Source organism: Ambystoma mexicanum, chromosome 2q, assembly GCF_040938575.1.
Source record: "Ambystoma mexicanum isolate Mex_15411 chromosome 2q, UKY_AmexF1_1, whole genome shotgun sequence".
Taxonomy (NCBI): domain Eukaryota; kingdom Metazoa; phylum Chordata; class Amphibia; order Caudata; family Ambystomatidae; genus Ambystoma; species Ambystoma mexicanum.
In genome coordinates this window covers 1,427,425,871-1,427,450,811 of record NC_090924.1, presented here as the reverse complement: position 1 = coordinate 1,427,450,811, position 24,941 = coordinate 1,427,425,871, and the positions used below count along the sequence as shown (strand labels likewise).

The window sequence follows — 24,941 nt, the reverse complement described above, 5'->3', positions numbered from 1 at the left end:
GCTAGAAGCCCAGCTTGTAAGGAGGCTCACGCTTTTGACAATGAGTGGAGCAGAACTGAGCCTCACTCCATCACCCAAGGCTCGCAACCTGGGGCCCTTTTCAATAGGGACCTGAGGCTCCAAAGGCTCACCATGGCGCCAGTGCTGTGAAAATCAGCCTCCTGGACAATGAAAAATGGGCCCATCTTACTCACCAATGGCACTCACTCCTCTTGTGCTCAGTAATCCTGATTACTGCTTGCGCCTTCTTGTCGGTCTCTGCCCTCTACTCCTTCTCGCCCCTTAAAAAAGTACTGGAGTTTGCTACTCACCCTCTACAACCTAACCCTCTACAACCTAAGCAATATTTGTGTCTACTTTGCCAAGTCTAATTATTAGTTTTAAGCACTTTAATTAAAAGTTAATTGAACTAGCTTGTGTTTATATTGCAGTGATTGTATAATGTCGGCTGTGGGGTTACAGTTTGGGTTTCCCAGAATGGGGTTCATTGTGGTGTTTCCCCCTTTGTGTTATGTTGTCTAGAACACTCCTGAAGTGGGAGAATGGAAGAACAGGCTCCCGCCCTTCCCCTCTCGCGCTTGGCCTAGAGGATCACGGCCCAGACACCCGCCACGAGAGGAGTTTGCCTATCTACCGGACGACCAAATACCCTGGTACAGGAACATACGGATGTGCCCATCTACCTGCCCAGCAGCCCGCTCTGTCCATGCCGACACCTGCCGACACCAACTCGACTAAACCTACACGTCGTTAGAGATGCCATGACGACCTAGCCAACGGTCAGCACACCTGTGCAAATATACACACCGGACACTCCCGCACCAATCTACACGAAGAATATACTCAGTGCTATGACGTAGGTGACAGACATACTCACGGACGTACATCTTTATTATTTTCCACATAGGCTCTCAAAATGCAGAAACGCAAGACGCATCATGAACTTATATAAAAAAGGCCTGCTCACGCTTCTTCTAAGAGCCATGTACCATAATGAAGAATATAACGGGGACACGATACTGAGGATAAAGCAATATGATACCGTAACCTAAAGCGGCGTGCATCAAAAGGTTCCACCTATGCACCAGGCCCAAGTAGGCCGCAGGCAAAAGCTTCCATGAACATTGAATGAGCAAGAACTGGGTTGCTGACCCTGCAAATTGAGCCCGACGAAGGCACACCGCCAAGGGCACGATGTTGCAATCTCGCACGCTGCAAGCCAACGCCAAGGTCACACCTGCAAGATAAACCAGGCACACAGTAGGAAAAACAATATTAATTGTGTTGAATTTTGCCTCAAACACGGTCCCACCTCACGTGACAAAGCCAAACCTGACAAGATGCCAAGCCCAGGAGGAAGGAGACGCCTGAATCCCACGTTTCAAGACACAGGCAGATACAATTAAAAGACTCATTGGACATCTGCAGCAGTGGGAGTAGTCGACCTCCCAACATATGAATAAATCCTCACATTGTTTACACCTACCCATATTAAAACATTGTTGCAAATGACAGGTGCACCGCGAGCTGGGAACAGCGATAGTCCCAGACTGGGAGGCTCGCGAGCGGACCAATTAGAACATGGGGTTCTTATCACTGACGCCATTCACATTGACCAATCCTCAGAGGTCTTCATGTAACAATTTTCATGTATCAAATTGAAGGGACAGCCCAGGTATACCACCTGACTAACCCTCAGCCACTAACACCGTTCTCTATATGTGCGCTATACTAACCCTACCACTCGAGTAACCAATCCAGAGTGGAGATAGGTTTTTTGCTAAACTTTCCAAGTGACGCAAGTGGCGCGTCATACTAAGGTAAAAAGGGCCTGCGAGCCCCACGATTGTGTGTGTGTCAGGACGGACGCGTACGCTCCTTGACCCATCCCTGCCGTTTTGTCTAATAAACAGCAGAGTCACCTTGCTTCTTGCATGTGTCTCATACTCTATCTCTTTTGGGATATACGGGAGGAGTTGGGGCCTCCCTGCCCGGAGGTCTGCGGACGGTCTGGCCGACCCCGCCAGAATTTCCCCCCGACAAGTTGGAGGCACTGCTGAGATCTGCTTAAGATCTGCTTTTTTATTTTTACTTTTTCCAGGTAATCGCGTTGCGAGGAGGCCCGGCGGCGCGGCCCCCTCTGCCGTTGCCCCCTTCTGAGGACTACAGGACCATCGCGGAGCTGCGAGAAGACCGGACAGTGCAATCCGGATATTGGCCCTCGGGAGCCGGTTGAGAAGTATCCCGCCCGCGGTTAGCGAGTGTCCAGACGTGGTCCAGACGAGGGGAGGTGGCGAGCCGCTTGGAGGGGTGCACGCAGTCGAGCGGCCCCGCATCAAGAGAACTTGGTGAGCATGCCACGCACAACAAGCAATGTGAAATTGTGAGGGAGGGGGGAGGAATTAAGTGCGGGAGGTGGGAGGTGTTGCACAGGTGCGCGGCGAAGGTTTGGCAATTTAGTGTTGGCAGTGGAATGAATGGTAGCCGAACGAGTGCGAGAGCAGTCGGCTACGTTGCGCGAGAGAGGGGGGTGGAGCACGAAAACATCACGTGCGGCCGCTCGTAGACACTGATTGGCCTAGGTCGCGACTACATGTAAGGGTGTGTGTGTGTGTGGTTCCCTACGATTTGGCATTTATTGATCAATGAGTAGATGAGGATCCCTGTAGGCGGTAGCTAGTTAGTTGCCCAATACGGAAGATAATTGGCTGGTTAAGCCCTCCTGTCGAGGGGCGTATCACACGCGAGGCGACGCAGCGTGCGCAGTCCGATTATATTATTGATTACCATGTTCCAGGAGTGACAGGAAGACAGCTGTGAGGTTAACGGGGGTAGATTGCAAGTGTATTTTGAACTTAAAGAATATATGAAGAACTTACCAGTAGCTCGAAGAGATCGGTGACGTCACCAGTAGGGCTTTCATAGGATATCCCGAGCACAAGGCATCTTTCTTTCTGAGAGTGGTGGGGAAGAGAACTGTGGTAAGGGAGTGGAAACAGAGATAAACGGTAATGAGTTGATCGGGGAAAGGTGAAACGGGGGACGTGGCTGCGCACGGAGAACGCCGGCCACGGCAAGTGTAGAAGAAGGAGGAGGACGACTGTATAAGAACGTCATAAAGGGGTACACAGCCGCAGGGGGCTACGTGCGCCTCGGCCGCAGGGGGCCGTAAGGGTGTCGTGTAAAGGAAGAAAGACAGAAGAAAATATACAAATGTAAATACTATATTTTTATAATTTTCCTTAGCGGACTATCGCAAGTCCCCAAACTTACGGGGCCAGGTAACGATATAAGGCTGTATATTGTAAACTGCTAGTGAGATAACCGCTACCGAATAGGGGAAGGGTAACAAGTGGAGCGCTACTATGTCATACGGGACAGGATCGGGAGGGTGGGGGAACACCCTCACTACCCCACTACAACACATATGTACAACACTGTCACCCCATAGGGAGAAACTGATTAAGTATAGCATAGAATGGACCGAGAGGACGGACAACAAAATGATAACACCGTGGCCGCCTAATGGTAGCTTCGATCCATATGCCCAATATTCACTACTAAACCATCTGCATAATACATACAAAGGGAAGAAGTTGGCAAACCACGTGGAGGTGTTTAACTTAAGGAGGATGTTCCAAGGGTCCCGACCAGGACCAAATGGAATGTTCACTGTGGGGGAAATACCGGAAGAAAAAGAGATTAAGGAGGAAGGAGAGGATGGGAAAAAGGTGAGTGAAGACCCAAAGAACACAGGGAACGGACAAGAGGGAGGAGAAAAGAATAATACATCAAATGAAATAAAAAAGGAACCGAGCAACGATATACCCCTAGCAAAGGGAGTGAAAACAGAGGGAGGGGGGTTGTACCCTTTAAGGGAGTTAGGAGAAATAGAAAGAGGTCAGTTAAGGGCGGCTGAGGGGTACTCGAACCCGGCATACAGCCCTCCACCATATGTGGCTCATAGGAAGATGCCAGCAGGGGAGGGGAGGACTGGGGAAGAACAAACTGTGGAAATAGGAAATGATGAGTGGGTAGCTGCACAGATACTATTAAAAATTACGAGGTTCATTAACAGGAGAAGAGAAGGAGGTAGTAAGGAAAACAGACGAGGATAATACCAGGGAGAGTGGAATGAGAGGGGAAGAGCTGTTACGGCAAAAGGAAGAGATTTTGGAGGAACGACTAGCAGAATTAAGGGATGAGCAGAATGAATTGATCAAACAGCTTGAGAGGGAGGAAAGAGAGAGAGCGAGGAAAAGGAAAGAAGGTAAGAACGAATTGGAAAAAATAAGGGAACGAACTGAGGAGCAAAGGAGAGAAGCTGAAAGGGTAAAAGCAGCAGCAGAAAGGGTATCAAGAGCAGTGCTGCGAGAAAAGAAAAGGGAAGAAGAAGAGAAAGAAAAAGAAATGGCAATGTGGAAGAGGAGATTACTATCAGAAACGACTAAGAAATACGAAGAAGGGAGGGTGATAGAGAGCATATTGGAAAGGGAAAGGGTGAAATGGGAAAGGAAGAAAGAGGATGAAAGAATACTGGAACAGATGAGTAGTGAAGTAATGGAGGAATTAAAAAGGAAAAGGGAGGAAAATGGTAAGGAGATGGGGGAGAGAAATGAAGGAGAAAGAGAAGATAGGAGAAGGGAGAGTGAAGTATGGGGGGATGTATATAGAGACACAGAAGTAGCAACAACATCAGCGCAAAGGGGAGAGGTTGATAAAGGAGAAAAAGGAGAACTGGACCTAATAGACTTACAAACAGTAACAATAAAGGGAAAAAAGACCGAGTGGGGGGTGCCGTTTATGACTGACTTTTGTAGTGAGGAAGAAGGAGGAGTGGAGAAGGAAGGAAGAAACAGTGAAAGGGAAAGCCTAGATAAACTATACATCACCCGGACCAACACAGACTCACCATGGATCCGTAGGAGAAAGGATGAGCTGGAGAGAAGTGAGGAGGGAGAGCAAGGAATAGCGGAAAGACAGACACATGAGGCCGCACCGTCCCCATCACGCCCTCTCCCATCGCACTCTACATGCTCAACCACCTCACGCTCGTTACGCACAATAAAACTTGCGCCCTTCACAGACGAACTGACACCCTGTGCATGTCGGCTTAGGGACCTCCCTAGACGCAGGCAGGAAAGACGAATACACATGCCCACATTAAACACAGGAAAAGATGGAGAAGAAAGAGTTACGAGCAGGGGAAATACGGATGAAATTGACGATGTAGAAGAAAGGGAAGAAGAGGAAGGGTGTGAGGACTCGATTTTATGGAACACAAAGGGTAAAACGAGACATAACTTAATGCCACTTCTGGAGAGGGGAGGGGTTAGGCCACAGTATGTCCCTTGGAAGCATACAGACAAAGAAAATATAAAATGCAGGCTCCCATCATTAAGTGGAGGTGCGGGTAAGTGGATATATGAAATGGAAAAACACACGGCAGGACAGAAACTGGCAGTAGGAGATGTGAAGGGCCTTCTAATATCAATATTAGGGGATGCAGCGGATGACATTTGGAAGAGAGCGGGATTCCCTGGGGTAACAATAACAAACACATCGCATGATGGGGCACCATTCGCAAACTGCAGGCATGCACTATGGCAGGCACTGAGGGTACAGTACCCAGACACATCAGACATAGGAGCAATTACCTCCCGCAAGATGCGTGAGAACGAAGATCCTGTTGATTATATCCAGGAAATCCAAGAGAAGTGGCGCATGGAAACTAGAGAACAATGGGACAAAACACCAGCAATATTTTATCATATACTAGTACAAGGGCTCCCAGAAGGAGTTCAGAAACAACTAAAGAAAGTAGTGGGAATGGAAGCAAAAGCATGGCCAGAAATACAACTGACTATAGTGCATCATTGCAGGACATGGCAAGGAAAAATGAAACAAAAGGAAGAGGACAGGTAAACGGAAGAGGCTAAACTAGTACAGAAAAAGCTTACTAAATACACAATGGAAGGGGCACTAATAACTACGCCTACAACAATGACCCAAAGTCCCACACAAGTAGTGGCTGCACAAGATCCCTCCCAAATACCACCTTCACAGACTGTAACACAACAGGTGCTGCCACTCCAACCATACACGACCAACATGGGAGGGGGATACCCAATGCCAGGAGCTGGGTATTATAATTACAACAGGGGGAGAGGAGGAATTATGAGAGGGAGAGGATATGGATATAATACCCAACAGCAGGTGGGAGGACTTAGAAATTGCTACCCCACAGGGCAACCAGTATACCAGGACAACACAGGGAGCTTTCCATGGCAGAGTAGGGAACCACCGGTGTGTTGGATTTGTGGATTATTAGGGCACATGTCACACACGTGTAGAGTAAGACCAGGAACACCATCATGGAGTGAACAGGGACAACCAAGGCCCACACAGGAACAGCAGGGCATACAGCAACAGCAGACGTTGCAACAGGGAAATGAACAGCAACAACTAATAACACAACAACAGCCACAGACACATTCACTGCCACAACAACAGGTAGCGATAACACAACAACCCCAAAGAGTCCATATTCAGGAAGGACCGCACCTTTCAGAGAGGTGGTGGCGTTGCCCTCATCGCCAGGGAAACCTTTGCTATTAGGGAAATGGCAGGGAAACTTGACCACAATAGTGACTACCTCCCACTCAAAATTAATGTTTTCTCCTAACTGCACCATAACTGTGCACATTGTCTACAGACCTCCGGGTCCTTGCACTGACTTCCATGACACCCTCATCTTCGCACTGTCCAACAATATCAAAAAGACCTCCCAGGTCATACTCTTGGGCGACCTCAACCTGGGGCTTAATGACCCTAAGGACCCCCATGCCAAAACCCTCAAGAACGCCCTATCCACCCTGGGCTTTGCACAATCTGTCTCTGACTCCACCCACATCAAAGGGCGCACCCTCGACTGGATCAGTCAACATAGCTGCTCACTACTTGTCACGGAAAACACGCCCATCCCATGGTCTGACCACCATTACATCCAATTCAACCTTCGCACCAAAAAAGAGACCAACTCACCTCCCACCCCCTGCCCAGCTACTCTCGCCAGGAGCTCCCGCCAGCTCACAGTCCAGAATTTAGCACCCTACCTCGGCAACCCAGCCTTGCAGGCCCCATTCTCCAACAACCCAGAAACCCTAGCCAACACATTCAAAGAAGTCATCACCCAAGCAGTTGACGCCGTTGCGCCACTGACCCTCAAAAAAGCCAAGAAAACCAAACACGCTAATTCATGGTTCTCCAAAGAACTCCTTGAACAACGTGCGCAAAAGAGGACTGCCCTCTCCACCTGGAAAGCTAACCCATCAGAAACCACCAAAAATGCGTTCAAAGCCATCTCCAAATCCTACAAAACTAACATCACCCTAGCTAAAGCTGCTTCCTTCAACGCTAGGATCTATGACGCCAAATCGGGGTCAAAGGAAATCTTCACCATATTCAGGGAACTGGAAAAACCATCCTCCCCTCCTCCTGCTCTCATCAAAGATGACAACTGGTGCAATAGCATTCAATCCGCAATGCTAGACAAGCTCAGCACTCTCCAAACTAAAATTCGTGGCCACCAAAAAGCCCTTTCCCGCCTCATAGCTAACCTGCATAGTCAACCTACCACGCCCTCCACCACTAATCCCTCTCCATCTTTTGACTTCAAAGATATTACTGAGCACGAGGTCATCGCCTTGCTCAAGTCCATCAAACCCTCCAACTGTAAGGGAGATGCCTGCCCAGCTAGTCTCATTAAAGACTCAGCACAGATCCTAGCTCCATTCCTCACAGCATTCATTAATTCATCCTTCCAGTCTGGCCACGTTCCAACTGGACTTAAGGAGGCTTGGGTACGCCCACTCCTCAAAAAACCCTCGCTGGACCCAACGATCCCGGGGAATTATCGACCTATCACCACTGTACCCTTCCTGCTGAAAATCCTGGACAAAGCAGCTTACCTGCAAGTCCAAAAGTTCCTTGAAGAAAACCGTCTCCTCGGCCTGCGGCAATCTGGCTTCCGCCCACGACACGGTACCGAAACGGCTCTCCTGGACCTTAAGAACCAAATGGACGATCTAAGAGACGCAGCGAAACCTGCTCTCCATCTGCTCCTGGATCTATCCGCCGCCTTTGACCTGGTGGACCACAACACCTTGTGTCACCATCTAGCTACCCAAGCTAACTTTTCCCCCAAAGCTTGCGAATGGATTACCTCCTTCCTCCAAGAAAGGGCCATGAAAGTCTTCTCTGACTCAGCCTGTGCCACACCCAGCCACATCACCTGCGGTGTGCCTCAGGGCTCATGTATCGCGCCCACGCTTTACAACCTCTTCACGAGGCCACTGTTCAGCATCCTTGACTCCCTGGGCATCTCGTATACTAACTATGCGGATGACACCCAGGTCCTCATCCCACTCACAGGCGACTACCTGGCGGATACTAAAACCCTTACCACCATCTACTCCACTATCCAATCATGGATGGCAGATAACTGGCTATGCCTCAATAGCGAAAAAACCGAACTCCTCCTCATAGGAGCACCCTCCACGCTGGGGAACCTCGGTGAACAGTACACTTCCTTCACTATTGACAACATTCCCATCAAGGTCTCCAATCATGTGAAGACACTCGGAGTCTACCTAGACTCCGACTTGTCAATGGATAGACAGGTCAATGCCATCGCCTCCTCCTCAGCCTATTACTCGAAAGTCCTCAACGCTGCCAGACCTTTCCTGTCTCGCCAGAATTGCCTCACCATTGCTAGGGCAATAATTGGATCTAGGCTGGACTACTGTAATGCCCTACTCGTTGGGACCTCCAATAAGAACCTGGCCAAACTTCAGCTAGTTCAAAATAATGCACTTAGGGCGGCCACAGGCACCGCGAGAAAAGACCACATCTCAGAAGTCAGAAGACAGGCACACTGGCTCCCGGTGAAAGAGAGGATTATTTTCAAAACACTCGCCCTTACCCACAAATGCCTCCATGAACTTGCTCCACCCTACTTGACCCAAAGAATCACCAAGCACTCTGCCACCAGACCATTAAGAATGTGCTATTCCAACACGATTGTCACGCCCAAATCTCGCAAAGTGCGCGCCGGTGGTGCCAGCTTTCCCACTCGTGCCGCCACCCACTGGAACGCACTGCCACCCCACATCAGAATGATTGAATCCCACCAAGCCTTCCGCAAAGCTGTTAAAACCAAGCTCTTTGTATGAAACGTACCTGACGGCATTCTGTCACTGTATTATGAATATCATGCTTCACCTGCAACTATGCCTGTAATTGTGTATCCATAAGACCTCCGGTCTCATGCATATCTGCTGAATTAAGAATCCAACACCTACTTGTAACAGCGCCTCGATGCCCATGGGCTGCAAGTGCGCTATACAAATGCGAATAAATAAATAAAATAAATAAATACAACAAACACAACTCGGTAGGGTGACGGTCCTGGGACACAACCCTTACACAGGAAATGGTCAATCGTTGTACCCTCAATAGGACAGCCCACAGACGGCCTTGGTGTGACCCATCCTGTCAGTAACACCTAATAGTGCGCAGGAACCACGCATAGAGGTAACGATAGGTGACAAAAAGATATCATTCCTTGTTGACACCGGGGCGACCCGGTCTTGCATAAGGGAAGGTAAATTTAAGATGTCAGGCGAAGCCATGAACACCCAAGGATTCTCTGGGGCTAAAGGGTTGGTTCCTTTTACTGATAACATTCCCTTATCTATAGGAGATTATGACCTGTCAGTCCCACTTCTATATTATAGTGCCTCACCAGTAAATATACTGGGGAGAGACATAATGAACAGGTTGAATATGACGATCTCATTTACTGAGGACAGCATAATTTGCTCCACTCCAGGGATTAACATGCTCACAGCACGACAGATTATGCAAGCATACTGCGGACAAACAGCAATTAGGGCGGAGCCAGTAGATGGCGAGCTCTTCCAGTACGGGACAGACATGGCATTTGCATGGATGCCAGGGATAGAGGGAAAAATGTGGAGGAGGCCAGCAGCCTATCTGTTCAGACCAGAAACACCAGTAAATGAACCAGAAGGAAAGGTGGTTCCAGTGGACATTGAGAGCATTATAGCAACAGCTGATTACATTGCTGTACATGCCCAAGACAGAGAAGGAAGGGCATGGAGGGCAGTGATAGCACTAGCGGAAGGATGTAGACTCACCCAGGTGTCAGATGAGGAGCTGTTCTCAGAAGAAAAGGAGGAAGGTGAAATGGTGTTTATGATGAGTGTGGAAATATGGCTAAGAGTGGCGTACAAACAAGTAGCACAGAAAATTGCAATGGCACTTGAGGAACCCGCATGCACCCCAGTCCCCTTCTTTAAGGAGGACATGACAAAGGTACCCACATCACTGTGGACTACTAGCCCCTATGACGTGGGGTGCATAAAAAGTATAGGGGGAGTAAGGATAAAATTGAAAAAAGGTGCAATACTCCCCAGAGTGAAACAGTACCCACTATCAAAAGAGGCAGATGAGGGCATATATGAAACTATAACTGCCCTTATAAATAATGGCATATTGGTCCCCTCAGAATCACCATGTAACACGGCTGTATACCCAGTGCGCAAGGCTAAAGGGGGTTCTTGGCGCTTCATACAGGATCTCCGGCCCTTGAACAACATAGTAGAAGCAGAATACCCCATAGCAGCAAACCCGGCCACAGTATTGTGTGGCATTCCAGCAGAAGCATCACGATTTACAGTGATCCACCTTAAAAATGCATTCTTCTCAATACCATTGCACCCAGACTCACAAGATCTGACTAGCTTCACTTACAGAAACACAAAGTGGAAACACACCAGATTGCCACAAGGGTATTGTGAATCACCCTCAATTTTCAACAGAGTAATACAGATGGATTTGGGTAACATTGAAGTGGAGAGCACAGTGTTGCAGTATGTCGACGACATAATAATTTGCAGTACAAATGAAAGGACATGCAGAGAGGACTCATTAAAGATGTTGACAATATTGGCTGAGAAAGGCTACAAGGTAGACATGGAAAAGTTACAGTACTGTCAAGAACAGGTACTTTACATTGGTCAGCTCATATCCCAACATGGAAGAAAGATTGCACCACAAAGAGCACATGCCCTTTCAAACACTCCAGTACCACAAACAGTGAGGGAACTGCAGCAGTTCCTGGGGCTGTGCAACTACTGTAGAGCATGGGTATTTGATTACAGTTCATACATAGGACCCCTGCTTGAGGGGTTAAAGGAAGCTAATAAAGGCGAGAAAAAGCTGGGATGGACAATGGAAATGAAAGAGGCTTTTGATGAGTTGAAAGATGCGATATCAACTGCTCCGGTACTGGCATCCCCAGACTATGAGCGACAATTTTTTATATTTTCACATTGCGACTCAGCAGTAATGAAAGCAGTGTTGGCCCAAAAAACAAGCATGGGCTACAAACCAGTAGCATTTTACAGCGGCCACTTAGATCCTGTGATGCTAGGTCATTTCCCTTGCGAACAAGGTCTTGCTGCAGCTGCTTTTGCGGTAGAGAAAGCATCAGCAATAACCATGTGGTGCCCAACTACACTGTTTGTGGAACATGCACTATTTGCCATATTGAATAAACCTAAGTCCACCCTAACCACGCAAAGGGCATCAGGTTATGAGATCATCCTATCCAGAGCTGAACTATCAATTGTTAGATGTAGCACGGTCAACCCTGCAAGGTTCCTAGCAGAAGTACTTGAGGAAGGAGATTATGCCCACGATTGTACGCAAATAACTGAAATGTACTCATGTACTAGAAAGGTTGAAGAAAACGCGCTAGAGGGAGGTGAGCTCTTGTTCATTGATGGGTCATCAACTATCGACCAAAGGGATGGTGTAAGGAGGACTCGGGCAGCAGTGGTAAAAATTATGGAGGTACCGGTGTGTGTGGCCATGAAATGTGTACAATTATGACAGCATTACTCCGCTCAAGCAGCGGAATTAGTTGCACTGATCTTGGCGTTGAAGGAAAGCTTTGACAAACGAGTGACCATATACTCCGACAGCGCGTATGTTACATCCACTGTCCACTCAGGGCTGTCGAAATGGAGAAGAAGAGGGTTTAGGAGAGCTGATGGCACTCCAGTGCAACATGCCCTCCTATTGGCTGAACTAATTGAAGCAATAAATGACCCCCAAGAATTAGCTTTAGTGAAATGCACCGCACACACCAATGGTGAAGATCACATCTCAAAAGGGAATGCAGCAGCAGACGCACATGCGAAGTATGCTGCATACTTTGGTGAGATATGGAACCCCCCAGAGTCACAGAGAGGGAGGAGGGAGGGGAATAGCTAAGGAGATGTTGATAAGAGAAGGGTACGCCCATCTCCCAGCCACACAGATTATGGAGCTACAAGCGGCTGCACCAATGGCCGAAAAAGAAATATGGGTAAAAAGAGGATGCACAATGTCACCAACCGACGCACTATGGCGCCAGGGTGACACTGGAAAGGTTGTAATACCATTGGCACTTTTGAACACCGCCCTGAGCCAACTACATTACCCAGCCCACACAGGCAAGGAAGTAATTGCAGCACAAATTAGGGTAGACTGGTTCTGCCCCGAGTTAAATTCTCATGTGTCAAATTTCATCAGCAATTGTCTCACATGTCAACAGTTTACGGCCGGCCACACTCTAAAGGTGATAAGAGGTACTATACCCCGGCCAGAGGGACCGTGCCGACATCTCCATATTGACTATGTTGATATGATCAACGTATGTCAAGGAAATAGGTATATGATTGTAGTAGTATGCCCATTCTCGAGGTGGATTGAAGCAGGGCCCTGTTCACACCCAGATGCATTTAGAGCAGCTAAATTCCTAGTGAGGGAGGTCTTCTCTAGGTGGGGAGTGTGTGAGGTATTAAGGTCAGACAATGGCCCACATTTCGCTAACGAAATGTTCCAGCACATTACATCCTTGCTGAACATCAAGCATAAATTTGCATGTGCATACCACCCACAGGCCAACGGTGTATGTGGACGCCTGAACGGCCTATTAAAGGAGGCAATTGCAAAGATACAGCAAACAACAAAGAAGAGTTGGTTATATTGCCTTCCATTAGCCCTATTTGAGCTAAGGAATAGACCAGGGTCCGACCACCACCTCACCCCTCACGAGGTGGTTACTGGACGACAAATGCGCCTTCCCCTAACGCCAACATCAAGAGCATTTACTGACCACGAAAGCACTGCGAGTGTTCTTGGTGATGAAATGTACCAATATGTGTCTTCTTTGATTACTAGTGTAGTGTTTGTGTCTCAACAGCTCAAGCGCACGCGGGGCGGGTCTAACAGCGACCAACAAGAAGACGTGGATAAAGAATTGGAAAAGGAAATACTGTGCAAAGTTGCTAAAGGTGACCACGTACTACTTCGCAATTTCAACAGAAAGTGGAACAGTCCACGATTCACTGGCCCCCACCTGGTAGAGGAGGTATCAACGAGAGCAGTAAAGTTACAGGACAAACGTGCTTGGAACCACCTACACGACGTAAAGATCTACAAACTCCAGACCCGCCCCAGCGCCACCGACAGGGCCACAGGAAGAACAACAACAGCGTCACCAACGGAGGAAGAGACTTCTCCCACAACTAACAGCTTAAGTGTCCCCATACCCTGCCACCCCCTAGATTCCCCAGAGACAACTATTAGAAAAGAAAGGGGTGATCCCCATACCGCCCACCCCATGGTTACACGATCAAAGGGTAAAGAGACTCCCGCCAGCTGAGCCCCAAACCCTCTGCCCATTGACCCCCTACCCACTGTAGTAATAACTGAACTGAAGGACATTGTTTTTGCACATATACACATGTAAACACCTGAATGTTCTCTTTCTTTTCTCTCGCACATGCAGGTAAAGCGTATTATTGTACTGTTAAGAAAGTAGATAACTAACTAATTCACTGCCCAGGAGTAGATGGTACCCTCAGACGATAATTACCTGGAAGAATTGTCACACCAATTTGTATATGAAATAAAACGGCCAACGTACTTGAAAGGAAGGAGGGTACGTGTCTACTACACAGCATTCCTCTTGGCCATAGAACATTCAATGCCCCACCTCCAACCATACTTGCCTGCCCTAAGAGATAGATCGCTTAGATTGGCGTGGGAACAGCTCTTCGCCTGGGCACTGAATGACTACTTGGTAGGGAGAGCTTAATAACAACAACTAACATTAATAACGAGCATATTAAGAATTTTCAGGCGGGCAACTGTAACGTCGCAAGAATAAGCTGCCGGACTGCAGCAAGGTAAGAGCAAAATGCCGGTGAAATTAGCATTTGTAATAAAATTGATAGGGATTTTAATGATCACCGGGTTCTTGGCTGCCTCTGTATGGCAGTACAGCTATGCTATTGATATTATTGCTGTACCCAAACCTAATATACCCCCACCCCCAGCTGCAACAGGTGTTACGTCAGGTGGTACTAGTAAAACCCCACACCAGGAAAATAGAGTTAAACGCAGCACATACTCAGATAATAAAGGCATTGACAACTATGTACAAGATTCAGCACACGTCTCTAACAACATGTGGTACCAACACATGACCAAAATAGGCAAGCAGACAACAGAAGACAGCTGCTACGTTTGCTCATTGATCCCATACGCCATGAGCGCTTCTCGAACATTTGTTGCTACGGAGATAGATGGAAAAATAGCACGATGTATAATATACCTGGCACTGTTCCAGACGAAAGGAAGATTTCAAGGGACAGTGGTGCATCTGGTGTGGAAAACACGAGATACATATCCATATGAAAACAACTTCCTTAAGACTTATTTGAGTTACCACAAGAGCAGTCTACATGCTGAAGGATTCAGATACATAACAAGTGGTCCTGAAAAAGGAGAAACAAAGAAGGTAACACTGCAGTACCTACCATGTGATTGGTACGCCGCTGAAGTCCCTGATAAAAACGGATGTTGGGAAAGACCACTGATGATAATAACAGGGAAGGTGTACATGGACAACAAATGGGACATAGGAGTGGTTGGCAGCAACATGGTAACAAGAGAAAATATTTCAACTATTGATGGACATAACCATAGATGTTGGATGACTTGGATCAAGTACGTACCCATGCTTACGTGGATGGAGAAGGATGAAGACCCAATAACAATATTGCCGCTAACTGTGCCTAAGGTATGCTACCAACATAAAGGAGAGGTGGATGTAGGATACAACACCAACTGTGAAAGCGTGATGGAGTTACCTGAGGGGTGAGCAGGAACAGCAGTAGTAATGGACCATTACTGGGCCTGCGGAGACAAGGCGTATCACACATTGCCCCCTTTGTGGAATGGTGTATGCACTATAGTACACGTTAATTTACCATCACTAGTGGTACCCCAGAAGCACGTGAATATGGCGAATTTCCCCAAGATGGATGAGGGAAACAAAAGGAAGAAGAGATCTGCACAGCCTCGGAAAGGGCCAGAGAACAGACGCAACGGTAACAACACTGTCCTCAACAGAAGGAAAAGACAAGGAGAACCCCTGACAGGAAATTACCTGTGGGGAAGGTCGGAAACAGCACTCACCTCAATTCCACCGGAACAAAGACTATTCAGCAGAGCAGCCATGTTCTTCTCTTCAATAATACATCCTGGACTGCAGGCCTACGCAAACGCGAAATGGCTCCAGATAACTAGGTGGGAACTAATGATGACAATTAACTCTACAGTAAATGGATTCAACGCAATAAAAGAGGAATTGCGAGCAGTAAGAATGGTTGCACTACAGAACAGATATGTACTGGACCTCCTCACAGCAATGGAAGGAGGAGTTTGCGCAAAGATAGGACAATCATGCTGCACATTCATTCCTGCTAACGATGCTGACAATGGTACCCTCACGGAAGCTGTGTCACAATTGGCCCAGATGCACTCAAAAATGATGGATGAAAGTAAAGGTGTGAAAAAGGATGAGAGCTGGTTTTCAATATTATGGTCATGGATGCCATCTTGGCTGTCAGATGGACTGAAGATTATAGTTGGATGCACTATTTTGGATGGAGCTGCACTGATCATAATAGGATTTTGGAAGGCCCGGAAGGCACGCACCACAGACGAGATGATCGAAATGGTTGGTATACACCTCTTGATGCCAACAGATGACGGCCAACACACAGGCACAATAATAAAGGAGAGAGAGAAGTTGCGCAACCAGATCATCACCAACCACCTGGATCCACCATCTGTGAAGCTCGAAAACCCAAGAAACCCAAGGAGCTACATAGGGAAATGGGTATACTGCACTCCTGGAGGAACATGTGAATATATGTATTGGTCATTTGAAGACCATGTTAACCACTATGGACATTTGGGAGGAATAACTAAAATATGGAGAGTAAGAGGAGATAAAGAAAAGGATATGTTTGTGGTCGACAAGTCGACCAGAGGGGGGACTGAAGTGGGAGAATGGAAGAACAGGCTCCCGCCCTTCCCCTCTCGCGCTTGGCCTAGAGGATCACGGCCCAGACACCCGCCACGAGAGGAGTTTGCCTATCTACCGGACGACCAAATACCCTGGTACAGGAACATACGGATGTGCCCATCTACCTGCCCAGCAGCCCGCCCTGTCCATGCCGACACCTGCGGCACGGACCAACTCGACTAAACCTACACGTCGTTAGAGATGCCATGACGACCTAGCCAACGGTCAGCACACCTGTGCAAATATACACACCGGACACTCCCGCACCAATCTACACGAAGAATATACTCAGTGCTATGACGTAGGCGACAGACATACTCACGGACGTACATCTTTATTATTTTCCACATAGGCTCTCAAAATGCAGAAACGCAAGACGCATCATGAACTTATATAAAAAAGGCCTGCTCACGCTTCTTCTAAGAGCCATGTACCATAATGAAGAATATAACGGGGACACGATACTGAGGATAAAGCAATATGATACCGTAACCTAAAGCGCCCTGCATCAAACGGTTCCACCTATGCACCAGGCCCAAGTAGGCCGCAGGCAAAAGCTTCCATGAACATTGAATGAGCAAGAACTGGGTTGCTGACCCTGCAAATTGAGCCCGACGAAGGCACACCGCCAAGGGCACGATGTTGCAATCTCGCACGCTGCAAGCCAACGCCAAGGTCACACCTGCAAGATAAACCAGGCACACAGTAGGAAAAACAATATTAATTGTGTTGAATTTTGCCTCAAACACGGTCCCACCTCACGTGACAAAGCCAAACCTGACAAGATGCCAAGCCCAGGAGGAAGGAGACGCCTGAATCCCACGTTTCAAGACACAGGCAGATACAATTAAAAGACTCATTGGACATCTGCAGCAGTGGGAGTAGTCGACCTCCCAACATATGAATAAATCCTCACATTGTTTACACCTACCCATATTAAAACATTGTTGCAAATGACAGGTGCACCGCGAGCTGGGAACAGCGATAGCCCCAGACTGGGAGGCTCGCGAGCGGACCAATTAGAACATGGGGTTCTTATCACTGACGCCATTCACATTGACCAATCCTCAGAGGTCTTCATGTAACAGTTTTCATGTATCAAATTGAAGGGACAGCCCAGGTATACCACCTGACTAACCCTCAGCCACTAACACCGTTCTCTATATGAGCGCTATACTAACCCTACCACTCGAGTAACCAATCCAGAGGGGAGATAGGTTTTTTGCTAAACTTTCCAAGTGACGCAAGTAGTGCGTCATACTAAGGTAAAAAGGGCCTGCGAGCCCCACGATTGTGTGTGTGTCAGGACGGACGTGTACGCTCCTTGACCCATCCCTGCCGTTTTGTCTAATAAACAGCAGAGTCACCTTGCTTCTTGCGTGTGTCTCATACTCTATCTCTTTTGGGATATACGGGAGGAGATGGGGCCTCCCTGCCCGGAGGTCTGCGGACGGTCCGGCCGACCCCGGCAGAATTTCCCCTCGACACTCCTCCCTGGGGCCTGCCAATCTTTTACCATGCTTTGGCAGTGTTGTGAATCACAGCGAAGTAAATAGCTTGTTAAAAGATTCCCATCTATAACAGTGACAGGCATTTCTTGAATTAAACATGACCTGCACTACTTCAAATCTCATTTACTTAGAATGGCGCAGAATTTAACCCCTTAAGTACCAAGGGCGAGTAGGCCCGCATAAACCATACGGCTGGCCTTCTCAGAGAGCCGTGTTCATGGCAAGGACAGGCTTTCATGTCCATGGCTCTTTTTGAGATGTCACAACAGAGGCATTGACAGGAAGCCCGATAAGTTGCATGAAGACAGGGCACGTTGCTAGCTGCTTGGAAGCAGGCCTTTAAGTCTGCAGTCTGTCTCTGATGCCATCCTAGGACACATGGAAAGTACAAAAAGAAAATATATTGCCCGTTACAGAAGTCTCTTTGTTCTTACGGATTTGTGTTGTAAAGCAATGGGATTTTGTGCAGTGAAATGAATGACATTTTGGCAGCCTCCTTTCGCTTGCCCTTAAAGTATCACATTAAGTGAAAATCATTCTATTTGTAATAACGTTGTGTACACGAGGGCAGACAGGGTGTCCACAGTTCGGTCAGTTCATGAAGAGATATGCAATGAACCGAACATGTTATTAATGGCAGACCACTGCACATGTATATCTCACAAACACAAGTGTGACTGCAAGCACACATTAAAATGCAAGGATGTGAAATTCTGAAATACATCTGAATTTGTGATTAGGGCTGATTAAACATGTGCTCCATAGTTGTTGAGGGCTTTCCTGCGGAAGATGCCCAGTAGTGGACTGGCCTACAGGGAACTCTGAACTCTGGAGATTGCATGCTGAGCCTCTACACTCCGGGCAGGGATGGACTGGCCTACAGGGTACTCTGAATATTTCCTGCTAAGCCTCTACACTCCGGGCAGGGATGGACTGGCCTACGGGGTACTCTGAATATGTCCTGGCTGGCCTCTACACTCCGGGCAGGGATGGACTGGCCTACAGGGTACTCTGAATATTTCCTGCTAAGCCTCTACACTCCGGGCAGGGATGGACTGGCCTACGGGGTACTCTGAATATGTCCTGGCTGGCCTCTACACTCCGGGCAGGGATGGACTGGCCTACAGGGTACTCTGAATATTTCCTGCTAAGCCTCTACACCCTGGGCAGGGGTGGACTGGCCTACAGGGTGCTCTGAACTCTGGAGATTGCATGCTGAGCCTCTACACTCCGGGCAGGGATGGACTGGCCTACAGGGTACTCTGAATATTTCCTGCTAAGCCTCTACACTCCGGGCAGGGATGGACTGGCCTACGGGGTACTCTGAATATGTCCTGGCTGGCCTCTACACTCCGGGCAGGGATGGACTGGCCTACAGGGTACTCTGAATATTTCCTGCTAAGCCTCTACACTCCGGGCAGGGATGGACTGGCCTACGGGGTACTCTGAATATGTCCTGGCTGGCCTCTACACTCCGGGCAGGGATGGACTGGCCTACAGGGTACTCTGAATATTTCCTGCTAAGCCTCTACACCCTGGGCAGGGGTGGACTGGCCTACAGGGTGCTCTGAACTCTGGAGATTGCATGCTGAGCCTCTACACTCCGGGCAGGGATGGACTGGCCTACAGAGTACTCTGAATATTTCCTGGCCGGCCTCTACATCCCGCACAGGGGTGGACTGGCCTACTGGGAACTCTGGATATTTCCTGCTAAGCCTCTACACCCCGGGCAGAGGTGGACTGGCCTACAGGGTACTCTGAATATGTCCTGGCTGGCCTCTACACCCCAGGCAGGGGTGGACTGGCCTACAGGGAACTCTGGAGATTTCCTGCTAAGCCTCTACACCCCGGGCAGGGGTGGACTGGCCTACAGGGAACTCTGGAGATTTCCTGCTCGGCCTCTTTTCTGAGGGTAAGCCTAGCTTCTACTCCTCTTATCCACCCCACTCCCTTCCTCACCTTTGTCAGTGTCTCCTTACCCCTGATATACCCTTTAAGCAAATACTTTATTATAAAGCATCCAGGATGTTATTCCTCACTCTAAATACATGTATTACCTCTGTTTCTGGTTATGTGTAACTACTCTGTAATCCCTATTTTGGGAACATTTGCTTTAAAATTCACTTTTAGGGCAATCTTTCCACTTTCTCTTGAGCAGAAAACCCTAAAATCCCCTTTCAGAAGGGTTGGGCTGGCTTGCATGGTGTAATAGGAGTGACTTCGCCAAACATGTCCAGGGCCACTTTTGGTTCCCAGTCCACCCCCTCAAGATACCCGAGGCTGCAAACGACTGGAGATCGAGAAACGTCCATGGCATGGGTGCCCCTGGCAAGCCACGGGACCATAGTCAGCCTCCAGTACAGGTGGGCAGGCACATGGTAGAGGTAGAGGCGGTGATTGGCAGTTCAGATGAGCCCGTGGCACGCCCACTGCGCTGCCAGACCCCATGGACAACAGAGGTGCCGGCAAAGTGTGAATACTGGGCACGTTGAGCTGAGACAAAAAATAGTCCTGGCACCAATAGTGCCCGATGCTCTCAGAACAACCTGTTCGTGACGTATTTACAGGGGCGCAATTTTGAGGAATATCTGTGGGTGATACTCAGTGCTTTCACTGAGATAAGAAATCGAGGGGGGCTGTAATGCGTCGTATGCAATATTTGGGGACCGGGCCTACAAGCAGAGGCATGGAGGGGGGGGGGCTGAGGAGGCTATAGCCGCAGGTCATTTGGTTGTAGCCCCGGATAGAAGCTCAGGGGCTACAACCAAAAGGCTAGCTAGCCCCCAGTCCCGAGAGTACCAAAATTAGCATAGCCCCGGATCTTTTCCAGACCTAGCAACACCCCTGCCTACAAGTAGTCCCGCACAGTCTCAAATATCATGTAGATTATGAAGCTTCAAAAGAGGAGTGGCCTGTGTAGTTAAAGGAGTGGCCTAACAGCGCCAATCGAGTTTGCATCTGCGCAGTGAAAGGACAAACATCCTGGTTTAACATAAGAATTTTGCCCGGAAATTAGTCGTAATTCTGTTAGTCCCTTTTTGCTTCTTATTATATCTTGCAATGTGATTCCATGGCTGGCAGGGATGTGAGGTGGTCTCTTTGTTTCATGTGGAATCCGCGATTCAAGATGGCCGCCTTCTTCGGAACCCGATTGGACAGGAAAGAAAGTTGCTGTTAGTGATTTTTCATTTTTGCTCCCTGCCCTTTGCACAACTGTACATTTCTTTGCACCGCTCTGTTTCTCATTGTGCCCTGTGTCTTTTTTATATATTGCTTTTTGTATATAATTTGTTACTTTTAACACGTACGTGTCAAAGCCAGCATCATGCAGCCAAATTAAATTATTAAAAATGATGTGAATTGATCATTTTGCTTGATTTCATTTGACCCTCATTTCCCCTTTTCTGTTGTATTAAAATATGAATTTAAATATGATTAATGAGTGTAAACATTTTGACCAAAATACATATATTCAAATATGAAGAAGAACAGCAAATCAAAAGGGCAAAAGGGGTCAGTAAAAACATGCAGTCCCACAGTTCTTCTGGAATAAATCCATTCTTCATATATACCAATTAAAGGTATTCTAATGATAATACTTTAATAAAATGTGTGGCAATAATCAAACCATGTAGTCTCTTATAATTTCCCTTTCCTGTTTGAGTAGGACCTCATTTCACTTTTCTTTAACTGATGTTGTGTTTCCAAACATTGCTGAAGGTGACATCTACTGGCAAAAAGCAGTATTGCCACTCATATTGTTTTAAACATTTGGTAAGGAAGGTATCAGTTCGGAGAGCCCTGGCTCAAGGGCAATATTTGGAGACTGCCAGGGCTGAGCCCTGGCTAGCCCTGGCCCACTTAAAGCCCTGGCGATACTGTATTTTTAAGCACAACGGTACACGTAGCATGATGAATGAGTCCCATTTTGGTCTATGGAACTGTCCCACATTGACCTGTTGATGAGGTATCTTCGTGTATTGCTCTAGTGCCCTTTGTGCCATTCCAATCCTGCAGTTGGAAATGGAAGAGATAATAGCAGCATTCCTTGGCAAGATGGACGGGCAAGAGGCCTGCTGAATAGTTTGGGCAGATCCCCCCTCCTTACTCCCCCCCGCCCACACAGCTGCAGGAGGAGCCCGGATATCTTCAGTAATCCAGGACAGTTTTAAGCAGCAATGCCACTGCGGCGGTGGCGTGCCAGACAAGGGTAAGAAAGACCTGTGCATTCACACCACTAACCACTAAACATTGGCACAGAGCTGTGCTCTGTTCCTTATAGTACGGTCTTCCCGTAAGAAGGATTGTGAGATGGGCAAATGCAGCACTGATAACAATGTGTTTATTGCTGGTGAAAAGTGACGTAACAGTACACCAATTCTGGGTTACCTCACTCAAGTGTGGGCATTGCGCGTGTGCGGTGCTGCATCGGGGTGGTGGCAGTGAAGCAGGAGAGGGCGAGGCCCTGCAGACAGAAGCATGCGGTGGGCTATAACCAGCTCACTGCGCTGCTCACATGGCGACTAACCCAAGCTCCTGTCGACACACGTGAGGCCAGTGCACTCCTCGGGCATGCGCAGTGCAGCCAGTGCAGAGACAGCCTGCACAGAAACACCTCACTTACACACACACGCAAGCAGCCGGGCACACCCGTCACTATTCAAAACATGACAGTCACCTTTTTTCGCTGTCTTTGTCGCCATCGTGGCGCAGGAAATCTCTTGGCGTAGGATTCAGATCCACTCAACAGCCTTTAAACCTGCAAAAGAAAACATCAAAAGGTCAGCAGGGTGAGCGTGACCCGGGAGCGCCTGTATGTTTTAGGACACAGCTGTTGACAGTGTCCTCATTATTCATCCGCCCACCCGGGGATAATGCAATGTCTGTCTATTGCCATCCTGCTATGCTAACAGACGTGACACCCAGCAGCAGTAGTGTAAACAAGTGTCCCTTTGTACATTTTCATGTGCTTGGTTAGTCTGTGTTTTATTTTTTTAGTTTGAGCTATTAGGTGGCGCTGTGCCACCTACCAGCCGAAACTGTTGCATTCGAGTACAGCTAGGGAGCAATGGCACATGAGGAGGCACACACATCTTGTAGGTGTTTGGTTATGTGCACACCCATTGACTGCCCATGGTCATGCTAATCCCAATGGCCATTCCCACCCAGTCCCTGCCCCTCCCCTTCCAAGACACCTCCTCATGGGAACTATTTGAGCTCGTTTTAATCAAGCCTTATCATCAAACTTTTTACTCAGAGTGCTTGCCAGGGCTTTTTTTGCAGTTGTCTGAGAGTTAATGACTTAATTGGAGTTATAAACCCTTTTCTAGTGTAATACAAATGTCTTAACCAGGTCTGCCTACAGCCACTTGATTCTTAAGCACTATGCATGCCCTTCACTGAAGTCCTGTTAAAAACAAGCTTGTGTATAAGTATTAGGCCTTTGCCAGACACTTCTATTAGATGCCCAGGTGCTCGCACCATTTGGCACCTGCTACCAACTCTGGCCAGTTGGCATTGGCAATGATTGTTTATGTTTGTATCTCGTGTCTATCATGCGAAGGACCTGTGTCTTTCTCTCTGTAGATGAACACACACTTTCTCACATGAATATCAACATATCATTAGTCTAGGTGCATGTCACGACGCCACAACACCAATTTTTCCATATGACAATGTGACCCCCCTGTACATATCCAACACACACTTTCACGTTTCACAATTCATTTTACACAAGCCACGCCCCACTTATACAGACACGCCCCGTCACATTTACCTACAGTACTGAACACCTGCTTTGCACACTGGCCACACCACTTTTAATGCTAGACCCCATTTCTTTTCCACGCGCTACGTCCCTTTTAAAAACACACACCAATGCCACAACAATTTGCAGAATTTATAACAGCCGTCCTCATTAGCCAATCACATTTTACAAAGGCAACACTCCCCTTTGCGTATCCCAACAGCCTGTGCATCTTTTAGCTATTTGAAATATGCCACACACACATTTGCATAAACCACGCCCCCTTCGCATATGCCACACCCCTTTGCAAATGCTGTATTCCTTTCTGAGCATCACTTCTCTTTACCTCCACCACCCGAATATACATCGATAAAAATCTTTTATGTATGCCCCCGCCTTTACCATGGGCTGCTTCCACACGCCCACGCCCTCTTCATGCACCACCCCCTCTGCATGCACCACACCCTCTTCATGCACCACCCCCTCTTCATGCACCACCCCCTCTTCATGCACCACCCCCTCTGCATGCACCACACCCTCTGCATGCACCACACCCTCTTCATGCACCACCCCCTCTTCATGCACCACACCCTCTTCATGCACCACACCCTCTTCATGCACCACCCCCTCTGCATGCACCACCCCCTCTTCATGCACCACCCCCTCTTCATGCACCATCCCCTCTGCATGCACCACCCCCTCTTCATGCACCACCCCCTCTGCATGCACCACCCCCTCTTCATGCACCACCCCCTCTTCATTCACCACACCCTCTTCATCCACCACACCCTCTTCATGCACCACCCCCTTTTCATGCACCACCCCATCTGCATGCACCACACCCTCTTCATGCACCACCCCCTCTTCATGCACCACCCCCTCTTCATGCACCACACCCTCTTCACGCACCACACCCACCGCTTGCACTACTTTCTTGTCAATATGTTGCACCGGTGCACACTGTGGGCATCTGAGGCTGCACATCCACAGTCAGTGCAATTGTTCAAGGCGCTGCTGAAGCTTCACTTGCTGGCAAGTGAAGGGGCCTCAATGACCCCCTCCCCTGACCTCCCCAGCAATACTGTATACATATACATGTATGTAAACTGGAGACATGATGATTCTGGCCTTAGGCTCGAAATGTCAGTCTTATATCTTCTGCCTCTAGTGT

The 24,941-nt window shown here is 48.2% G+C and overlaps 1 protein-coding gene across 7 annotated transcripts in view; it reads right to left on the bottom strand.

The window, feature by feature from the left end:
• Window positions 1-24,941, bottom strand: part of LOC138570219 (uncharacterized) — a 464,546-nt gene that overhangs the window by 297,230 nt on the left and 142,375 nt on the right. For all 7 annotated transcript variants that reach the window (XM_069648951.1, XM_069648950.1, XM_069648949.1 and 4 more), the window contains exon 2: window positions 22,703-22,783. In XM_069648951.1, coding sequence (XP_069505052.1) covers window positions 22,703-22,727 — 25 coding nt within the window. In that variant the 5' untranslated portion in view covers window positions 22,728-22,783. The remainder of the gene's footprint in view (window positions 1-22,702; window positions 22,784-24,941) is intronic.